General features: G+C 44.1%; 1 protein-coding gene across 1 annotated transcript; it reads right to left on the bottom strand.

The window, feature by feature from the left end:
- Positions 1 to 1,102: 1,102 nt before the first annotated feature.
- clic4 (chloride intracellular channel 4) lies at positions 1,103 to 22,450 on the bottom strand. Its single transcript, XM_048227690.1, has 6 exons — positions 22,000 to 22,450; positions 9,866 to 9,975; positions 6,823 to 6,948; positions 6,446 to 6,552; positions 5,140 to 5,321; positions 1,103 to 3,318 (listed from the first exon to the last, which is right to left on the bottom strand). The coding sequence occupies exons 1-6, from the start codon at positions 22,066 to 22,068 to the stop codon at positions 3,154 to 3,156; spliced, it is 759 nt and encodes a 252-aa protein (XP_048083647.1). The 5' UTR covers positions 22,069 to 22,450; the 3' UTR covers positions 1,103 to 3,153.
- Positions 22,451 to 22,711: the final 261 nt, after the last annotated feature.

Raw genomic sequence — 22,711 nt, 5'->3', positions numbered from 1 at the left:
TATACAATGATAGTAAGGGGATGTGATGACTGGGGTCACTGCTGTTACCAAGGAAAACATGTCAGACGGAATCTCCAACATATGCACTACTCTGGCGCCCTCTAGTGTACATGGTGCATATCTCACTTGTGTTTGCTTACATTACAGAATTTCATCAGCCACTTGGTCACTCAGCATACAGTATTCAATGTTCTTATTTGTTTCCATTTAAACCAAAAATAAAAAAAATACCAGCAGAATTTTTTTTCTAGCTAGTTTGATTTTTGTATGACTATAGATTATAGTATAATAGAGGATTTAATTGAAATAACATTAAATAACATAAAATGTACTTCTGGCACTGTACATCGGGACTGTGTTGCTCTTTCTCAATACTGTGTGCTCAGAGTACTAGGAATAGTGGATGAACTTCTTGAAACTCCTTGAAACTTCCTCTTTCATCAGTCAGAAGATGCAGAAAAGCAATGGGATATGGCACATAATACTGTTCACACACTTGAGAGTTCTGCCTTACTGATTTTATAAATGGGGTAATACTTCCTGGGCAAGACTCTATTCTGATCATGCACCGAGGAACGCAAGCATTGGTAAGACCATGAAATTGTACAAAATACAGAAAGGATAAGAATATCCTTCCTCATTTCTGTATAAAGGCAAGTAGCCAACTCTTATTGTACCTCCAGCTCTGAAGTTTGGAACAGAAAAACCTCAAATTAATATCAACCAAGCAGTGTGCTACACAGACTTCAAACCCTCATACTGTACCAGGATGGACCAAGACGCCTTTGTCTTGGTTTGCATCCATGGAGCTAATTTTCAGCCAGAGGTGTAAGATTGGGATTGTGCATGAAGGTGCTACAGTGCATTCCTGCTCCTCCCAGGCACTGAGCCAGCTGGTTTCTCTCATTAATTTTACCTCCTGCTGGAAGAATCTGTGATAATGAGCAAATCCAGAAGGCTGACACAAACTACCAGGTTGAGCATCTCATTTCTACCTGTAATTATACTTTACCCACTACTTGTGCCTTACTGGTGTACCTTTCAAAACATCCTTTTGTGGAACCCTGGTACATTGTTTGAGAGAGAGACGAGAAAGAAATAGTAGAGCTACTAGCTGCCAGCAGTTTATTGATGAGAGCTTGATGGCCAACATGCAGAGCTTTCATGATCAATATCACCAGTGACTCGTCACACCGGCATGGTATGACAGGATCATGGTGCAAAACAAACATAATAATAACAAAAGGAAACATGGTGAAGGTGCAGAGTGAGATGCCGTTGGAAAGGGTGGAACTGCTCCCTCTTGGACCACGTCGGAGCAACACAGACGAGCAAGGTGCTCAGAAGGTCATCAAAGGCACATCAGTGTTTGTTTTGTCAGTGAACCTGCGGTCACTGACCTACATCTGGGTGTGGTCAAATCAGCGTTCTGGATTTACAGTCATTCCTGTCATGGTCTAGAAAGGCAACAAGTCGCTACATGCCAAACGTCAGGTTTATTCTGGTGATGTAAATGTGTATTCTTCATGGACCGCTCTAAAGACCTACTTCTACACTTTTCTTAGCCTTCATTTACAAAAGGAGTACTGTATGTATATAATGTAATGCATGTAAAATAGGACTACTTCACTTTAAAGCAGTGAACATATAAAATTTACATGTCAGTCTTGGAAAAAAATATTTACAAAGTCCCTCTACAATCTGAAAATGAATGAGTACATTTGAAGGATGGGATCCTTAGAAAAAGTCACCTTTCAATCCAAGCTACAGTTTGCTGTGAATAGTAACAGTATGTCACTTGTGGATGAATACATCAAAAGTGAATAGTGTAAAATGAAAAGAAATGTGAATCCAATATGATGCAATGATGTCGCCCTCCTCCTCTGGGGCTGTCATTTGAAATGTGTTTTTGTCACTACAGATTAGGTCTTATAGCCACATAACGGTCAATTCCCAGAATCCTAGTTACGAACAAAAGATAAAAATTTATGGAAACTTAAATACGAGTTAAAAGCCATTGATGTCTGATAGCTTTCAGCTATTGCTCCCCATTAGCATCACAGCTAACTCACCCTTTGTTAAACTGCGGAGCACTATAAGCTTCAAACTGCCAATTTTACAAATGCATCATTAACAACAACAAAAATGTTCCCTTCGTGTTTTTGATCCAATAGAGACCAGTGTGTTGCACTCAAAAATAATTTGGAAAATATGCAAGACGTACATTTTCAGTTCTTCAACTGGAACATTTTCACGTATGTTCACCTGGTCATCGAAGTTTATCTGGCTAGAGTTTTTTACTCTGATTCCACAAAAGAAAAGGGAGCTACTGAACTGACCTGACATCAGGTCACTGGGTACACCTGTTTAATGGGCGTGTATTGTGTCAGTTTACACATGTCTCAATTTTACTCCAAATAAATTGAAAAGGACTGTGGATGCTTGAACATTACAACAAGGTCACCTTATCGGTTTCAGAGTTAGTGTACCTGAGAATGGGGCCTTGGTTATAAAGGGCTGTCGCAGTCCACTCGCCTATGAAATAGCTGAACCTTTACACTTCAGCACGAAGTCACTGCACTGCTCGCAAACAACCTTCAGCAAAAAAACACTGGAGCTTACAACACTGTTTAAACTTACTCAGCTGAAAAATAAAGAGCATTCAATTATTTCTTTTTATAACTCTGCAAGCCTCAAAAAAGCCATTCTTTTTTTCTTTTTTTTTTACTGCCACGACCTCATGTAGTACGAGTCTGCGTATTCAGGAGCGTGGAGGTCATTTCTGTCAGAACTGATATGCGGAGCGTGTGTGTGTGTGTCTGTGTGTACGTAAAGCTCTGGTGCGCGACCGCTGGTGGTGTTCCCAACTGTCTCGCCATTTTTTTCACACTACTCCAAGTTCATAATAAAAAAGGAAGTCAGTGAGATATATCAAGAACCTTAGAGAGTGGTGTTGACAACACAGGAGTTTCCTTAAAAGGGAATAGAAAGATCAAAATGAAAATAAAACAAAACAAAAGGAAAAATAAATCATGCATTGGGTTTGCTCTATAGACAGAAGGAAAAAAAGAAGAGTCCATAGTTTTTTTTCTTTCTTTCTTGTGTAATCAATGACCAGTCCCAGTGCTGTTGGGGGTGGGGCGGGTGAGGGGCTTATTTGACAAGCCTCTTGGCCACGTCACCATAGGCGATCTCAATCTCTTTGTCGCTGGGGCAGGTATTGGTGAACTCCTCGCGGGAGTAGGCATTGCCCAGGTACTTCCAGATGCCCATCATCTCCTTGGGAATCTCAAAGCCCCGGTACTTCTTGGCCACAACCTGCAAGGCAAAAAAATTGTTGGTTACATATAAAAACGGCAAGGGATTCACAGACATCTAGTGTTAATTTTGTCACCTATTTTTAATTTAGTCTTAGTCTTGTGACGAAATGTCCTTTTTAGTCTGTCATATTTAGTCATTCAAACATCATTTTTGTTAGTCAAGTTTTAGTCGACTAAAAGTCTCATCATTTTAGTCTAGTTTTAGTCAAAAGAAAACTAAAGTTATCTTAGTCAGTTTTAGTCAACACATTTAGTCTTTTTTTTATAACAAATTATTTCTGATTACCATTTGAGTCAAATAGTGTTTCACACCTCAATTTTCCAACAATATTGTGCGTCCACAGGGCTACTCGTCTGTTATAATTACTCATTCTGATTTTTTGTCAGTCAGTATGTTTACATGCACAGGTAAGTCGAGCTACAGTTTAATAGCTCGGCTGGGATTTGACCATAGACAGTAAAAGATTTGACTGGACCACTGTCATATTCGTAGACCAGTGTTTCTCAAAGTGTGGTCCGGGGATCACTGGTGGTCCGCAAGCTATCGCAAGTAGTCCACGAGCAGATGTGGTAAAATATAATATATATGAGTTGTTTGCAATATTAAACCAACTTGTATGTAAAAACAGTTCTGCAACACTGTCTATGTAAGATATGCCAGTTTAAATCATACAGTATGAATCCACACAATAAGCAAAGTGCAAAGACAATAAGCAAGGTGGTTCAGTGAGTAGGCCTATTGTGTAGACTAATAATAGGCTACTGTTGAAGTAGGTCTAATCTTTTTTTTTTTTTTAGCTAGGGTTAGTTAAGTGGTCCTGAAACTGAAAAAGTTTGAGAAACACTGTCATAGGCCAAAGTATTAATGTTTTACTCCGCCTCGCTAGATGGCGATATGCGCCTAACACAACACATTCCCCAAACAGACTCTCCATCTTAGCCATAGCTAACTTGCTAGCGAACTTTCCATATTAGCTTACTTGCTAGCAAACTTTGCATCATCAGTCTAACTAGTTAAATAGTTGACAGTACATGATGAACATTTTCGTATGGACATTCTGGGGGATGTTAATTTGTATGAGAGAAGCTTCAACTTCTGGGTATGTAGCATTGTGGCATAAAGCTTAGGTAGTTAGCTTGCTAACTCTGGCATAAATCTCCAGTGTTCTTGTTCCATGTAGTTTAGGTGTTGCAGCCACAGGGTTGCAGCAACAGCACGTAGACTAGCCTACAGGAAAGCTGTTGCGTATGAACTCATTCGGAATATTTTGAAAACGTAACAGCTAGATATTCTGTCTTCTCATTTTGTAGATGAACATGAAGGGAGATTTTATCTTAGTTTTTATTCCATGCAAAACATTTTAGTCTCGTCTTTTTTCGTCAACAATAATGCATCTTAAGATAGTCTTAGTCAGTGTTTCAGGACATTACTGCCATCTCGTCATCGTCTCGTCTTAGTCATGAAAAAAAACGAACATATTTCCTCTTGTCTAGTCTGACGAAATTAACACTACAGACATCAATCAATCAATCAATCAATCAATCAAATCAATAAATAACCACACACACACACACACACACACACACAAATAAAATGTTACGGTTCTTATTACCCTGATATGGACAGAACATTATTTATTTAACCATTATATTCACTTCCAGGTGCAAGTTTGCACTACTCTTGAGAAAGTCAGTTGTTAAATAATGATGCTACATGTTACAAATCCTGGTTGATCACTCACAATCTCAAAAAAAAACAGCGTCACTTTCATGAACAACAGTCAAACGAATTCCCCCCACCCACAAGTACTCCTTGTACCTTGACAATGTGAAGCTTGGGAAGCAGGTTGCAGTCAGCAAGGGTCATGTCATCCCCATCCAGGAACTTGCGGCTGGACACCTTCACGTCCTCAATGCTGTTGTGGTCGATCTCATCAGGCAGTGGGGAACGCAGGTACTCGTCCAGCTTCTGCAGGGTTTTCAGCAGGCCTCGCTCCAGAGCTGACCACCACACCAGACAGAACAAAACAAACAGGACACATTTGACAGAATTCCAAATTACATTTATTTTCCCTGAGTGATGCCACACAGCCACAGTTCAGGACAAATTGAGATGGCCATCGCCTCAATAAAGAACGTCCTTACTACAGAATGACACTTCAAGTAGTTCCAATTCATTCCACATGGGGGCAGTAGAAGTCTGAACTGAACCCAAAGCCACCTTACTCATCTTGACCATGTGCTCAGATCTTCTAAACTTCTAGGGAGCTACTACGTCTTCACAAGGCATCTTAAACATACACCTCTTGTTTGTACCTGCCGACAGATGGCCATGTAGGGGTCATTCGCTCTCTGTGTCGTGTCAAAACATGTGTGTCAGCTGGCTTGTGTACACAAGCTTGTCCTTATCTATCAGTCTGTATAAAGTGAAGCAGCAGAATTATGTTTGTCCTCACTGTTTACTTTCGCCATGCCAGGCTAAGCATGGAGTGTCTTAGCTGCCCTCAGAGTTTCACAAACCAGCTTATGCAAAGCTTTTGAAAGATTAGCCTACATGATCGCACAGATTTAAACGAGTGGATTTCCTCCTTGTGCCAAAATAACAAATGTATGTTAATTGGGCCTTTTGCTTGGCTGAGTAAAAGGGACTGGAAGCGACGGCAGCTCACACAATGGGGCCCTGTGTGGGGAGGGGAAACGGTTGGGGTGAACAAGCGGGGCAGGGGCGAAGCGGGCCAGGACCTGGGGCAACAGGCAGCTGGCACAGAGCAGATAGGGACACTGTGGAGAAGTTACGTCACCCAACCGGTCAGGACAAACTGAACGGACTCTTATCTCCATCTCTCTCCGTCTCCCTTTCTCTTGCCGTCCCTGACATGGCACTTCTTTCACTTCCACCTCACAACTGGCGATGAATTCCAGTCCAACCTATGAAGCTACCGCCATCTTTATAAATTGAATAAAAAATAAAAAAAAACATATATTTCTACACTCATAATATCCCACCCATCATGCCTGGCCTTGATACTTTGACCATTGATGTTGCAGTCTTGTCGCCTAACAATGGGTGAGAGCTCAGTGGATGGGTAGCACACTTTAGGGTTCAGTCAATGACGAAAACTCACCTTCATTGCCATCAGGTTTGGAGTTTTTGATGAAAGCTGAAAATTTGGCAAAGATGTCCATCCCTGCTGTGTTGGACTCAGGGTGACGGGCACCAAGTTTGGCATACCTTAATCAGACAGAAACATGCACTCAGACAAATCACATATCACAGCTAGCGTTACTTGGAAGTTATTCACTTCCATTCCATAAATCTACTGTAGACTGGCATACTGAGTCAGAGCAGAGTGAACTTGTATTTTGCTATCAGTACTTGTGGCCTTGAAATCATTATTGCCATTTTGTTTTCTATATTGCCCTGTTACGAGGTAAACCTGGCAAAGGAACACAACTCATGATGCTCAAAGAGGCCTGTGAGGCTGCTCCCAGCCAGACTCACTTGGGGGGGCTGAGGACATCCTCCAGGAACTCCTCGATCTTGTTGACGTCCGTCTTGACCTCTCCGTTGAAGGTGATGAAGGGCGGATGTGTGCCCGGGGCTAGGTTCTGCAGGTCCGCTGGTTTCCTGATGAAGGAAGCAAACAGCACAGCACAGAATTACACACTAAACCTGCTCTCTGTTGACATGAACAGGCTAAGACTGATCAGCCTCAGTCACCTGAAAGCATAACAACATGTTATCATAATGATCTTTTAAACTATGAAGAATGATTTGCACTATATGAAGTATAGATACAAAGACAGAGGCACAATCTCAACATCAGAGTAACACTACCATGGGCCTGCTATATGTGGAATAAAGATCACTGCCCTTTGGATGGTGTTTGTGGAATAAATGTCATCATGACCACACTTTGGCTGATGAAATCGTAATGAGCGTTTACATGCTGGCTGGTAAATTAGGCAAGCTATTAGCCAGGTGAGAGGTGTTCCATTTCTGGGTTTTAGCACTCCTGTGTTGATTGTGTGTGTGTGTGTGTGTGTGAAGGGGGGTGGGGGTTGGGCTGTGTTGGAGGAGGGCCCCAGGGTGAACAATGCCTCCCCGTGCTGGTGCCACACTGGAGCTTTCCAGACCTCTCCCGGCCGCTCAAGCCAGCTCACCATACTGCTCTGCACTTTCAGCATGGGTCACATGAGAGAGTGGGAGCGTTTAGGACTGTATATGAGTGTGTGTGTGTGTGTACGGTAGGGTGTATCTGTCAGGATGAAAGACAGTATTTGCATGCGTGTGTGTGTCTGTGGTGTGTGCCTTTGGGACACTGAATGTGTACATCATGTTCCAGATGTCTCACAGAAGCTAGAGATGGTTGTGCACAGAGCATAATGAGAATATGATGAAAGGCCATCAACACAATGCTCTTACCTAACCCTCACGCTAGCCTACCAGAGGGAAAACACTGAGCTGTTTATTCCTCCAACTGATGCTGCTCGCCACTGCAAATCCCATTCTGCAATAGAACCTTTGAAACTGAAAATAGCCTATAACTCCATACAGTTATTATGCAACTTATTAAGAATATTATGAGAAACGTTCTAAAAGTAAATGAGCACAATGTTCAAAGAGCAAGTAATTTGTGTTGGCCGTGTTCTCTTTCTAAATTTGACACTCAGCCGGTGCCAAGCACAAAGTTTTGATCTCCTTCAAGAACTCCTGTTTGGAACAAAATGATTGTACCAACTGGTCGTTGGGCAGAAAACAACAGGAAGTGACCTAACCTCTTTGGCATGACCACAGGAAGCACCCTCGAGACACACACAAACACACTCTCTCAGCCCTGCTACTGGAGAGATACGAGTTGGAGGATGAGGACATGGGACCAATTAAACTACCATCCCCATAAAGGAGCAAACACTGCAGCACCTCATGCTGAGTTAACAGAATCCTCATGGACCAAGTGTACACACGTACACACACACACACACACACACAGACACAGACAGACAGAAAGTGATGAGCAAAACAAAAATCTGGTTTAAGATTCAATAGATCATGGGATGCCTAGTGCACACCCAACAGCTGATGTATTAACTGTCCTCACATCTTTATTCACGGAGTTCTTCACTGAGCAGTCATTGCTAGCGGTAGACTGATTATATTCTAAATAATCGGCATCAACCAATATCTGAGTATATTAAGCCTATTGACATGCAGGTGCATCTGTGGGCAACCCAGTGGTGTTGCTGAGGAACTCGTGGGACGCACGCTGACCCTTGTGTCAATTAAATTACCAGCTGACTCCAGCCAGAACTTTTGAAACAGAGAACAATGTTGTTCCTGGGAGAAAATGGAAAAGCTTTAATTCTTTTCATCTTATTATTCTTTATCATGCAAATAGAGGGAAAAAAACGGCCAAATATCCAATATATTTTATAATATATACAATAAAAATCAGCAGAATTCATCAGCCATCGGCTGACCTTGATTACTAAAGATCGGCATCGGCCACAGAAAAAAAAATATCGGTCGACCTTTAGTCATTGCTTTCCCTTTCCATGTTGCGCTGATAAATTGGAATACAACTAAACAGTGACGCTTTTGTCCGTCATATTCCACTTATTGGTGGGGATGGAGATCTTATGTGGAAAAAGAGGTTGAGATCTCAACTGGAAACAAGCTGATCGTTCTGTGCTTCTGTGGCCGGACAAACAAAGACATGTTTGAGAGGAGAAACAGAAGACAGCTCTTAGGAAGAAGGAGGCGGGAACTGTCTTTTTCAAACCCTCTCGGCATTCCTTCCGTTCAACTGGTGCCCTTCTCCAAGTGACTCTCCAACTAACATTCTAACAGTTCATAATGTCACTTTCAATGCATTGAGTATACAAAGTTTTCAAGAATCTTTAAATTATCTAAAAATAGCTCTCAGATTTTAGCTTCAGGTTTTGAAGGTGGGAAAAGGAAAAACCAGGGAGCATTTAAATGACGCATCAGCAGGGAATCTTAATAGCTGGTTGAGACGCACTCACAGAAACCAGGCAAAAACAGAGTTTGAATTTCAGTTGAAACAGTTTAACTGAGATTGTATCTGTCTTTTTATGGAAGAAAAGCTTTTTTAAAAATATAACTATGGATGTTGTTTATATTTGTCACCCCGACAGACACTGCCCAGATCCAACGTGTTTATTTTTTCGATCTCTCAGAGCGGAGAAGGGTCATGGGAAAAGCAGATGAGCAGCTCCAGTGGTGGGGAGCGGTTTTGAGGTGGGCCTGACCCAGCACTCCAGCTCAGCCACTCAGAGCAGTGAGGAGGGGCTGGCAAAGCTGCAGCAGGAAGCACTCACTAGGGAGGGGAGGGAGGAATCTCAGAGCTGGGGAACCTGGAGATATTTAGGGAGCTGGGCGAGAGAGAGTCAGTCATCTGCTGTTCTGGGAACAGGGTGTGGGGGATGAGGCAGGCAGGGTATAGTGTGTGGTGGGGTTTTGGTGGTGGTGTAGTGGGTGGTGTGTGGTGGTGTGGAGAGGTGCAGGCAGAGAGATGACTCACCTCTTCAGGTCCACGGTGGTGACATTGAAGACCACACCCTTGAGCCATAGGATCATGAAGAGGCGCTGGGAGAAGGGGCAGTTGCCAATGCTCTCGCCATCACTCCCTGCCTGAGAGAAGCAGACAGGGGGAAAAGGAGACCGTGTGAGATTATATAACACAAACATCATCAACCAACTTTTCCTCGCTCAGCAACGATTACTGTAATAACTGTGGGTGTGACAGGAAAAAAACATGAAGATAGAGCACTACGCCTGGTGCAACGTGTAATTTAACTGGACCACACCAAGATACAGAAAATATAACTATTTGTTTGCTATGACATTTTCATTCACATATTCCTTTACACATTACCATGAATCAACAGCTACATTCAATGTTACTTAAAACTGAAAACAATGCTAAATGCTTTAGCAACACAGGTGGGCCCAGAGGGCTTCCTGGATACAGTGGCTGTCACAATCAGGCCAAAACTCCAAGGCACTAAAGCCTTGTTCTGCCTTTCTTGAGACAGTGTTTCATTCACTCTCACTTGAAAGGCCAGCTCTCAAGAGAGCCCACAAGGAGCTGACCTTCATCCCCGGCCATGGTGGCCATTAATTCCTACTCAGATGTAACAGAACGCCTTGCAGTGCCCTGTGACGCGACAACAGATATGTACTCTAGAGTGCTTAGTCACTCCAGGCATTCAAGCAGTACTGGATCAAAGCTTTGGATGTGGGGGATCATGATCTTTGAAGTGAATCTTTTTTTTTGTGCGGGTCTCATTTTCAGCTGTGCTCAGTAAGCCATACAGATGCTCCACACAGACTCAGATAGAGAATGAGAACAGATAGTGCCATGTGAATGCAGTGGGATGTTTTCCGTCCAATCGAACAAAGGTACCATCCCAGTGCTGCAAGGCAGCAGGCGTGAAATTAATTGCTGAAAATAATCTACTGCTGTGCAGTGGGAGACCTAGCCTGGCTCTGCCCTACCACTGCTGCCAGCTCACTTTTTGCTTAGATTATAGTCTAGAACTGATGTTCACAAGATGATACAAGATGGGCCATTCTCAGGGGCCATCAAAATCAACGACCAGTGGGGGGTGACTATTAGCCTGGCCCCGCCCACCTAGATCTTCTTTCAGGGAGATGTAGTCTGGAACACCACAGTTCATAACCGTTTCCCTCGAACAAGAAAAATGTCAGGCCAATCAGCAACGAGAGGGGACGATGAAACCGAAACTTATTGTGATAAGAGGCAGCAACACCTGCAAACGTCAAAAATACAGTTTGAACGAAAAATGCAGAAATTTATTTACAAAGGTAGACCCACATACATTATTTCCTGACTTCTGGTGCTGTTTGTTGTCAGTTTGTAAAGTTTAGGCGAAGTAAGAAGTAACGTTAGGAATCTCTGAAATCATTGGTCCAGCCTTACCAATCAAAGTTAGTGCCCATCGCAATGCAAACTTTTCCCTATCGAGAGTTCCCAGACTCACCCAGAGTCGGGGCCAGGCTAGGTGGCTATGTGTGATGACGCTAAAATGGTTGTTGCTCCAATGGTTTTAAATTAACCCAAAAGTCTGCACCCATTGGAATAGGAAGACTGGAATAAAGCCAAGGGAAACAAGGCCAGGCCCTATTCTTGAAGCTCATTGCAGAAGAGGGGGAACTTTGGCTTGCAACATAATGTAAGGCAGTTATGACTGAAGATAAAAAAGGACATGAACTTTCCCTCTCCACATTTCACAACAGAATGAGATGTGAGGTGTGGGACAGAACACCACTGTAATTCCAGAAATGTCCAAAATGTCTTGACTGATGGCTTAATTACAGTTGATTAGAAGAGGCCATGCATCCTTGAGAGGAAGCATTCCTCCTCCAGCAATGACCTGGCCAAGGTATTCAGCTCTGAAGGTCACAGCAGCTGAGCTCCAAGGGCTGGAGGCAGGGAAGTCGCCATCTCACATTCCTTCCCCCATATCTCAAATATGTGCTCAATATACAATTTGGACTTGGTCTGATCTCAGGCCCAAGATCCTGCTCCTCCTCCTAGAGAGCATGCGATGTGCAGGAGTCTAGGGAGTCGCCCACTGCAGCAGTCACGGGCTGAGGGAGTCTATTAACGGAGTTGAGCACGAACTAATTAAATCAGCATTCCTCAGCGTTCCACCAGCAACACCAACGGCCCAGAGCGGCAATGCACAGGAGCGGTTTGCATGACTCAGCACAACGAGAATGGATTTCTCCCTGAAGTACAGAATTCTATAAGAAGGGATACAGGAACAATAAATTAAAGAGAGAAATCTGTGGAAAAAACACTGTTGGTTGTGCTTCACAAGAACAGAGGAGAACATGCTGTGGACAATTCTTTCCGATTTATGCGTTTGTTTGGCCCGCTCACACAATAAAACTCTGCATCTGGGTCTGCATTTCCTCCTGGTGAATGGGGGCTTTGTTCCTGATGTGTCGTCCCCCCCCCGACCCCTTGCTGGTGTTGACAAGCCTGCTGGGGTACGCCTCCTGTTGTGCTCAAGCTGTTTACCGTGTTTGAACCTCCATTACGAGACTTTCCTGTGCGCTTGGCTTCCCTTGGAGAAGCCCCGATTAAAGCCTCTTCTGAACTCCAAAAGCTTCTTCTTATAAAACGTTCAGCTCTTGATCTGTCTGAAGCACATGATATTTAATCTTAATGCCACTATTTTTAACGGGAGAGCATGATAGTGAGGTGACCAACGTCTGTTTGCAGACCTTTCCTCCTCCTCCTGTATACACACACACACACACACACACATACACTACACTCCCTTGTGTGCCAGCAGTGAATCACAGACAACCAGGAGGGGGTTAGTCTGACAGCGACACGGGAACAGTTCCCATGGCAATGGACGGATCTGTCTATGACACTGCCGGCCTCATCTCAAAGGAGAGAAAAGAACAGAGGATCACAGTAGGCCACAAATGGTGCATGCTTGAGAGTTCAGGCCATACACACCCACATGACACACGCACACACACACACACACACGACAGAGCCCTTAGCATCACGGGATAATATGCCAGGCACTCTGCCTCCTCCACGGCAGGCTGATATAAAGCTCCCGGCAGGCATGCTCTTGGCTCGCTATATTTAGTAAGGCACAAAAGAGGTCCCAGCAGTTTTGGGAGGCAGACAGACACTGTGTGCAGACAAAGCTCCTGTAATGGCTGCCGTCTTGGCACTGGCTGTTTCCCCCTCAGACGCCCAACACCGGCACTGATAATCAAAGCCCCTGCACAGGCCTCAGCCCCAGAAGCCCACAGCTGCAGCTGCTGCAGGATAGAGGGAAGGAGGAAATGGAGGAGAGATCCAGAGAGAACAAGAGTGGGGGGTAGGGGGTTCAAAGAACTATGATAAGGAACAAAAGAAAGTGTGTGTGTGTGTGTGTGTGTGTGTATAGGGAGGGGGGTGGTCCACAGACAGATAAAAACAATTGCCACAGGAAAATTAAAATGGTTTTGAGGGAGAGAAAGAAGACAGAATAAAACAGTGGGATGAAAAAAAAAAGAGTAGAAGAGAAAAGAAGTAGGAGAAGAGACAGCAGTGAGCAAGCGTATGACAGAGTGGCTGTGGCAGGGAAGCCAGGGAGAGTCAGATAGAGGAAGAAGAAACTCCAGGCCACTCCCTCCCTCAACCCGCTGTAACTTTTCAAAAGTCCGAGAGGTTTTGCTCTTCCTCTCCTCGTCATCCACCCCTTCCCCCTTCCCCTCTCTGTCTGAGGGCCCCTGTGCTGGGTCAGGAGGCAGAAACTATTCTAGAAATGTCTCTGCAGTTGGGTCCGGGACAGAGCGCTTGTTTAGATTGGGTGAGGATGCCTGCCGGGTGAGCATTTCCTCCGAGACAGCTGTGAGCACACGCCGGCTGCAAGAGTGCCTGATGCAACAGTAATGAAACCCTCGCCAACCCAGGGAAGAGACGTTCAATCACAGGCTAGAGGCCACACATGCGCTCGCAGGCTAAACACTACTCTTTTGCTCTATAACTGAGCGCTTTGCAACCCGTCTCCTGAGGACAACTGTGCTGTTGCCCCTTTCAAAAGTTGAGTCCATTTCTATTTCATGTAAAAAGAGTGGGAATAAGTTCCCATCAAATAAATCTGTGCTAAATTATATGTTAGACTGCATCCAAGTCCTCAGTCTCTTGCCCTTCTGTGTGATCCCAACATCAGAGCGATGGGTTTACCAGAGCCAACCACTCTCCCACTGTCTGTTAACAAGTTTCCTTTTCTCTCAGAAAACTCAAAACCCTCTCAGTCTGAAAAGTTGGGACATTCATGAGAGAGACAGACAGAGAGAGAGACCGAGAGAGAGAGAGCTGAGGTCATTCTGTAGAGTGCACTCAACAAACACACAGGGAGGAAAAACAGCATAGTGCTCTTTTTGTGTGCTACCGTTACAAAAACGTCATGTTTGCCCTAAAAAGAACGAACAGGGAAAAAAAAAGAAGAACTCCTGATACGTGAGCTAACCAATTACTTTCAGGGAGAGCACCTTATATGGTCACAATATTAAAGCCAAGTCTGGGGAAATATCGGTGAATAAAAAGGAGGAAATCAAGCGCTGCCGAGATCAGTGGTGACTCCAAAGTTGGCAGACTTGTGATATAAGAACAGAAAGCGTTTGGTATGACACACACACTTACAAAAACATAATGTGAACTAATTGACAGAAACATCTGTCTGCTGAACACTGCCCTAAAACAGATTTATTTTCCTGTATATGGGAGTGTTTCAATATAGTCTGATATATGAATCTCTCTCTCTCTCTCATATATTTTCCATCTCCATTTTTCTCTATAAACCCAGACACCCAGGCGTACAGCTGCCAATAGAGGCGGTGACTCACGCAGTAGTCACAGATGTAGCTTCCTGTGAGGAGCAAGGAGCACAATGCAGCTGTGGACTGCCATTCATCAGCAGAGGACACACTACTGCATCCAGTCACTGCTGATGACATCATCTGCCCACATGACCAGGCATCTCCCAACACCTCAGCCATCGCTTCAGTGAACCTCACTTAACTCGGTGGCAGATGAGATCAACTCATCGACGAGGCTGAGCTAAGGAGGTTAGTCCTGTCGGTAGATGTGGGATGACGGCTGATTTTGTAGTCTTGGCCAGGGTGACCCCAGTGCTTGTTCTCCATTACTGACTGATCATAACTGACAACAGGCGTATTGTGTTGCTGCCATGTGTTGCCCCGCCCCCGTTGCACTCACAATCGTTTCCTCAACAACCAGTCAGTGCCAGGGCGGGTGAGAAGATTCCAGCCTCTCGGACAGGCCTGGCGGTTCAGGTCTGCTGAGTAGGGGGGCAGAGGGTGGCAAAGCTTGGGCCCCACCCTCTGAATCAAAGCTATATTTAGCAGCGTGACAGCCTTGCCTTTCCCCAGCACTAGACATTCTGTATGGGGGTGGTGGGTGGGGATGGGTGCTCGCTCAGGTTCAGACCACACTATTACCCAAAAAGGAGCTAGTGGTGAGCACAGGCCACTTCTCACACTGCCACGCGAGAGGAATGTCCAGCCAGGCCACACAAAAAGAAAGGGAACGTGTGTAATGTGTGTGTGTGTATGGGTGGGGGGTGGGGGTGAACAAGTACCGTAGTAAGTAAGAAAGAAAGAAAGAAAGAAAGAAAGAAGGGTGTCTGAAGGCACGTGGTAACTCTGCATGTAACCATGGAGAGAGACATCGTGTAGAACATCACACCCGGCCACGGGCCCTGACTCAGGCAGACGTCAGTGTATGGAAAGAAACCACATGGTCGCTCCCACCCAAAGACTTACCAGGGAGGACCAACACCAGAAATGGCTACAGTTGACCCGCATCTCACCGGCAGCTTAGCTTCAACCTTACTGGCATTAATCTCCCAAGTCCCAACTAGTGGAAGTTATATGAAATTGGTTTCCCGGCTTATAAACCTGGCCACTTTGAGCAGCTTAGCACACTACCACCCGTAACAAACAGATTTAATTCAACAGTCAACAAAATCCTTTATACCAGGTTTTAATGTGGCCAGGGTGTAGGCTATATTTTGAGGGTCATAGCAAGGACTAAGCTGGTTTTATGTCGTAAAGGTAGTGATGTTTCACTACGATACACATAAAATAATATGAAATGGTAATTACAACCATGAGCCATACTGGGATGTATAATGTCCTGACTTGGCATAACACTGGCATGGGGATGGTCCTGGAAATAGTTAGCATAAGGGATGCAAACGTTAAGATAGAGGAACATGTTCATGGTTGCCTGTGAGCTGTGTGTACATTGTGGCTATCCAGTACAAATACAGGAGTATTTCTAAAAGATAAAAAACCTGGCCCAAGTTTCAAAGTAATCAGAAGGCATCGTCATAAGAATGAAAAGGGAGGTTCTATGTGACTCCAGCAAATATTAGCCAGACATCATGGAATGAGAGCTTATTATGACATAAGTAAATGTTGAACAGAACAAATATGTAGTTGTACAAAGATTTTTAAAAGCTATTGTAGTGAAAAAACCCACAAAGAAAGACAACACAGCACATAGCAAGAATTTCTCAAGGGAGACAAAAACATATTGGCCTAAAATGATTATTCAGACATTCATCCCATTACTATAAAAAAGGCATGTTCATATTGCCTCTTGCAGTGATGCTCACACAACAAACTCCAGACTGATGAGCAAAAGTCACATGCTAGATCACTCCTTGACTTCCTCATCTCTCAACACACACACACACACACACACACACACACACACACACACACACACACGTCTTGACTTTTTGATCCGACAGTCATGTACACAAACATTACCAAAAAGTTGACAACTGACAGCATTTACAATCAGCATGTACACAGTACATTAACCTCTTTGCAGGGACTGTGTAATCAGCAGCACAAATAGAAAATGCCTTAGACCCCCCACAGAGACGTCTGATGTCTAGACCAAGCCCAACCACCCATGGCACAAACACAACACCATGGGCGTTTCACATGGTGGCACTGCCTGTGGTATGGAGCATTTGTAACGAGACACAAATATCACTGTTATGTATCCGTTTGAAGTCTTGTATGGTGGATGGGTGGGTATGTGAGTACTGATTACGACATGACAGATGAAAGAAAGGTTAAAAATAAAAGTCCAACACTGGGATATCAGAGTTAAAAAGTTTTTGAACATTTTCAGTGCAGACAATGAAATGACTGGCAATTGTGCACTTCTATTTGGGCCATTCTTCAAGGGCCATTCTTCTCCACTGCTGTGAGGAATATTTTATTGTACTTACCCTGAAGCTCACCTGTCCTGTTACTCAAGTTAACCACAAGTATAAAACCTGCAGGTAACAGGAGATGAGGGGACTGTGTTGTGGAGGATCATGTTGCAGTGTGCATGCAGGCAAACCGTAAGTTGCCTGTAATTATGGAGACATGGCACAGAGATGTCGCAGCAGTAAAGACATGTCAGACCAATCAATACATGGAATTACTGTGTGTCCCGATTCATATGGCCCCCCACATGGAGCACTAATGCACATTGATCGCTACAGTCAATGTTGGCATTCTTCAGGGCCTTGAAATAGTTCTAAGATGGGAGGAGTTCCAGATTTAAAGACTGGAGAGGTGACAAGTCATCAATATGAAGGTCAACTACCATCACCATAAACAAGAGGGTACATGTCTCCACTACTCATAAAAGCTGTCTGACAAAGACATGGCAAGCTATTGTGGCAGTTAAAGTGACAGCAGAAGAATAAAGAGGGGACCACATGATAAGCTCAGGACGAGGCTGAGACTGCCATATAACAAGTTGCCATAGAACACTCCCTGTGCCACTCACAATGTCAAGCATGAGTAAGGGCTTGACCACTTAGGGACCGTTCACACAGGAAAGGGAAAGCTCAAAGTTGTGCAAAAATCAGATGACACTAATCACCATTCTGAGGACAAGCCAGTTTGGGTTGATCCTCTTAGGTTTTCTGACAGACCAATCATTGAGTTTATGTTTGGCAGTTCATCCCGCTAAGCCAGCCTATATAGAGATGAAATGCAATGCAGTGAAAATGAAACCAACCAACCAACCTTTTTTTACAATCACCCTTCAATTACTCCCTCTCTCCCCTCACTCAACAAAATCTTTAACTATTCCCTCTCAGTCTGTACTCATGTTGATTTAAGCTGGGGGTCATTTCCCGTCATTGGGTCTACAAGAAATGCCTCATTTGTACCCTTCCCAGCTTCCCAGGGAGAAGTACAAGAGTGGGGGGGAAGAGTCATTTTTTTGAGCGGGCTTCTGAGGCACTTTTCAGTGGAGGATGCGGTTTAACTCTGACTCATAAGGATAACGGCATGGTACAGATGAATATACACTAGGTCGGCCAACAGAGGCATTTGGTTAGGTTTTGCACTGGTAAACACTGATCTTTGTTTCCAAGAATGTCCCCATGTATGTGTCTAATATTGGTTTAGCAAGGAATGCTAAATAATGGGATACCAGGTATGCTTGGAGAGGTTTTGCAATTTAGCACAAGTAAGCATTCAATAGTGGGCTGTAATGAGCCCAATCTTAAATAAATAGCTTCTGAGGCACACACCAAAGACACAGTTGTTAGAAGCAAGCCAAGAGCCCAGAGCTGCTCTTCCTGGAAGTGGTGGGTTCCTAGAGTAGCAACAAGGTCTCTAACCTTCACTGCATTCTTACAAGAGGAATCATCCTACAGTCTGGGGTTAGGCACTAGGTCCATCCCCTGGAGGTTTCCATGTAAATATGGGTGGATAACAGATATTTACAGCTCACATAGCTCCCAGTGTTCATATCTAATCAGTATGGTAGATATTTCACTCCTCCCCACTCCATTCCTAAGCTCCACTTGCAAATGGGGGGGGGGTGGGGTGGAAAGTTCCTTATAGTTGAATAGGTCATGGCATCCCAGCAATGGTGTGGGAGGTGAGGAAGGACATTTTTTGTTTTGCTTTATTGGTGGAGAAAGCAGTGTGTGAAATACAGTCCAAGGTAATGGAATGCATCATAAACACTCATGATGAATCTTATGACAGAGAAACCTGCTGAGCAGTCCTGCTGCTCTTTTGGAGGTGGGGAAGGGGTGAAAGTTCAAAGACATTTAAAGCATTGCAAATTACACTAGTTAGAGGAAAAACTGATCCAGTGACTTGTAAACAATATCTAATCTGGCAGTGCATTCATGTGGGTGCAAGGGTTGATTTTAGTGTTATTTAGCATGGCTAACTGGGCAACTGCACGGATGTCATCAATAAAGTCCCTCGGTACAGAGGCCAGGGCTCATCCCAGCACTGCAGAAAGCAAAACAGTCACCATGGCAATCTGGTGAAAGCAGACAAAAACACTGCTGCCTGCTTCATAGTGGGTAGCAGTCTGGTGTACTCAGACTCCGCAGGACTACGAGTCTTTTTCTTTCCTTTCAAGTCACCGGTCATTCAAACCGATGCATAAAAAGCATTTCTGAAGAGCAAGATCTAGAATTTCAGAGTGTCATCTGTGCAGTACTACAGTTTACTTTGTATGACTTGTTAGATGTCTTTCAGGGCAACTGAACACTAGAACCGTGGTCGCTATGGTGGCACCTTTGAACTCCTAGAACATCTGGTCCAGATGGTTTACCTGTAATCACTAGGGTGGGTGACAAAGCTCTTCAGGTTCAGTCTATGATAAATCTTATCAAAAAATAAACAATTTCTGTATGTGGAGAGGTGTGACAGGGGACATGGCCAGGGGATGGGATGGTGCAATGCTGGAGCTGAAGCTATTGGCCTATGCTCCCGGTACACTTTATCAGTCATTGCCAGAAGCAGTGGTTTGTTTGGTGCCTATGGCAACATGCAGGCCTGTTTCATTGTCTTAGAAAGAGCCTGTCTGATGTACGAGACTGGGAGCAATGATGAACAGCACCATGGCTACATCAATACTGCAAGTGCTCATCAGCTTCAAAGCCGGACTGCAAACAAACAGAGCACAGACAGAGAAAGGGAGGCAAGGAACATTAGTTGCTAGAAAGTGCACACTCGCTCTCCACAAACACAGTGAAAGAAAGAAAGAAACACAGACACGCAAGAGCACCATGCACACACACATACACAAATAAACAGAGTGTTAAGACAGAGCCCCCAAAGAGTGTGTAAGGGAGGCCCAGGAACATGAGGTGCTGTCAGTTGCCGCTGGCAGCGAGAGGTTGGTCTCTGAGGTGGCTCACTGCTTCTCACTGGCTGTGTCATTTGTCCACCAAGGGCAGCTGATTACATCCAAACTGAAAGCACATTATCTATGCAAAACATACATCCTTTCTCTCCCTTCCTCTCTCTCTCTCTTTGGACCTCTGTCCAGGACATCTGTCATCATAGAAATAATGAGCTTATGTGTGAAACCTAAAAAGCAATTAATAGATTGCAGTTCAAAACATCTGTTAAACAAATGTTTTAATAATATTTAATGAAACTACTTCACTTGAGAGCCAACAAATGTGGGCATCATCTCCTTCAGTAAATCTGTGCAATGCCAGTATCTTTGCTAGTTGAGGAACAGCCATTATCAGCCACTGTAAGCCTAGGCCTGCAACCAGGCGAAAGGTTGAAGCATGAACTGCAATTAACAGCTCTAACCACTTGTGCCAAAACGGAAGCCATCCATAAATCTATCCTATCCAGCAACACCCTACTAATAATTAAACATTCCAAAAGAGATACTTAATGGAGTGGGCACAGTTAAGTTTCAGTTTGGTTGCTACATTCACTACACTGTGTAGGCAAAGTTTGTTTATTCATTTTTAAACCCATCACTTCAAGGGGTGAACGGAGAAGAGGCACCAAGGCCGCAGAGGCTCCTGTGATTACAGCATGCAATGGATCATTTACTTCAGTCATCAGAGGAATTTGACATGGCTCTGTGATTGAATCACTACAATAAGCACGGTTACCCACAGTGTGCCCCTTTTTGGCCCATAATTAAATTCAGCCCCCCACCCCCTTTTACTCCCTCTTCTCCTCCCTCCATGTCACCCTCTGTCCCACCCCCTCTGCCTGTTTTCCCTCTAGGTTTTTCCCGCTCTGCCAAGCAAAAGGGCCCCTAGGAAAAAAAAAAAAAGAACACATCACAAATGGGGAGCAGCCGGTTGGGCCTGCATCAAGCCCCCTGGACATGTTTGCCAGAAAATATCCATTTTTCTCATTTGGAAGGGTCAACACATGTTGACTGTGAATGATTATAAAACGCTTTATCACTGAATCCTAACACTCTTGTGCAGACAACGGAATATAATTTTAATTTTACAAGCTAGGGTGGAATAACACAGACAGTGTGCCAGAAGCAGACCAGTTAGACATTATTCGGGCTAGGTTACTAACAGAACGCCTTTATCTCAACGGCCTTGGCAAGGATGAAATCCGTTATGCCATTATTGAACATAACTTAACCAAAAGTCTAAATTTGGTCTTCAGCGCCTGATAACGTTAGTTCACAACAGTGTCCCACGGTAACACAAAGGAGCAGTGCCAGTGCCAGTGTAGGCTACAATCCCGAACAGTATCCTTGACCGGACGGATATCCTGTCAATGCCTTTGGCTACGTAGGCTGTCTAGACAAAATAGTCTACGTTGGAACATAGCTATTCAAACTAGCCTATTGTCATTCGTTAAAATCTTGCACAAAGCTGCGAAGGTAACAGATAATGTATACCTACAATTATAATTTTAGTGGTTCGACGAAGCTTTGGGCTGTAGGAGCGTATCCGCCCTTTGCGGCTGACATCCATAGCCCACATGGCAGCTAATGCTGCCGTTATACTTTACGACCTTTTTAACAATTGTAATTGTTAATTTTGTTTGGATAACACCGTAAAGACCAGACCAGACTATAACGCGTGTTGACCAATTCAACCGCCACAAGTTACCCAAAACGGCTGTGCAAAGACAACATTAAAAACATCAAAGCTATAAAGCTACATTCCAATTGTTAGTAAGACATTAAGTTTATCCAAATGAACACAGTTTCGTTAAAATACCGTTGTACAGTTTGTTTATCGTTTTCCCTACCTTTCTAATAGGACAAAAACGCATAATGTGAGATAGGATAACTTGGACGAATCTGGGAATCCTTACCTTTACAAAGAGTTCGATAACCGGTTCGTTATCTCCCTTCACTCCGTTCTGGGGTACCGAAAGAGACATTTTTATGTTAGTTTTTGAAGTTTCACCGAAACTGGCCTCCTCAGCCAAAGAAAAAAAGGCAACTATTTTCCCAGCAGCGATCTTCTCCGCCTCCCCGTCCGTGCAGCCTTCGGATAACCGTTTTTCCCAACCAAGTTGGCCAGCTGAAACCGTGTAGCAATTCTCACACAAGTCGAGTTCACGCGGCTCGTTCGCCACTGGTGCCGCCTGACACAAATAATAGTATTTCTCCGCTTTTCTAGAAGCTCGATATGGCTCTCAATGCATTGTTAACCCTCTCCGACTCAGTCTTTTATCGTTGAACTACACTGGAGTATGATGGGGCAAGAAAAAAGCAACGGGAATATTTAAAGGCGTGATGTCATCTGCACGGCAAACAAAAAGTGGGCTGGGTTTCTGTGGAGTCTTGAAGAAGAGGATGCCCGCTGCGCTTCTGCACGCGGTGTGAAAGAGCCGTAGTCTAGGCCGAATGCCTCACTTGCAGAATGACAGGTTGGCATAATTAGTTATCCACCAAATCAAGTAATACTACGTATAATACATTATGACAATATGTAAAAAAAAAAAAAAAAAACTCTTCAACCAACGTAAACTTTTTCGACAGTAGGCATACTGAGGGACAATTCTTGACCTAATTCTCTAA

Source organism: Alosa alosa, chromosome 19 (genome assembly GCF_017589495.1).
Source record: "Alosa alosa isolate M-15738 ecotype Scorff River chromosome 19, AALO_Geno_1.1, whole genome shotgun sequence".
In the NCBI taxonomy this organism is placed as follows: Eukaryota; Metazoa; Chordata; class Actinopteri; order Clupeiformes; family Clupeidae; genus Alosa; species Alosa alosa.
Note: the sequence above shows the minus strand (reverse complement) of the source record. Positions and strands in the feature narration are given on the sequence as shown.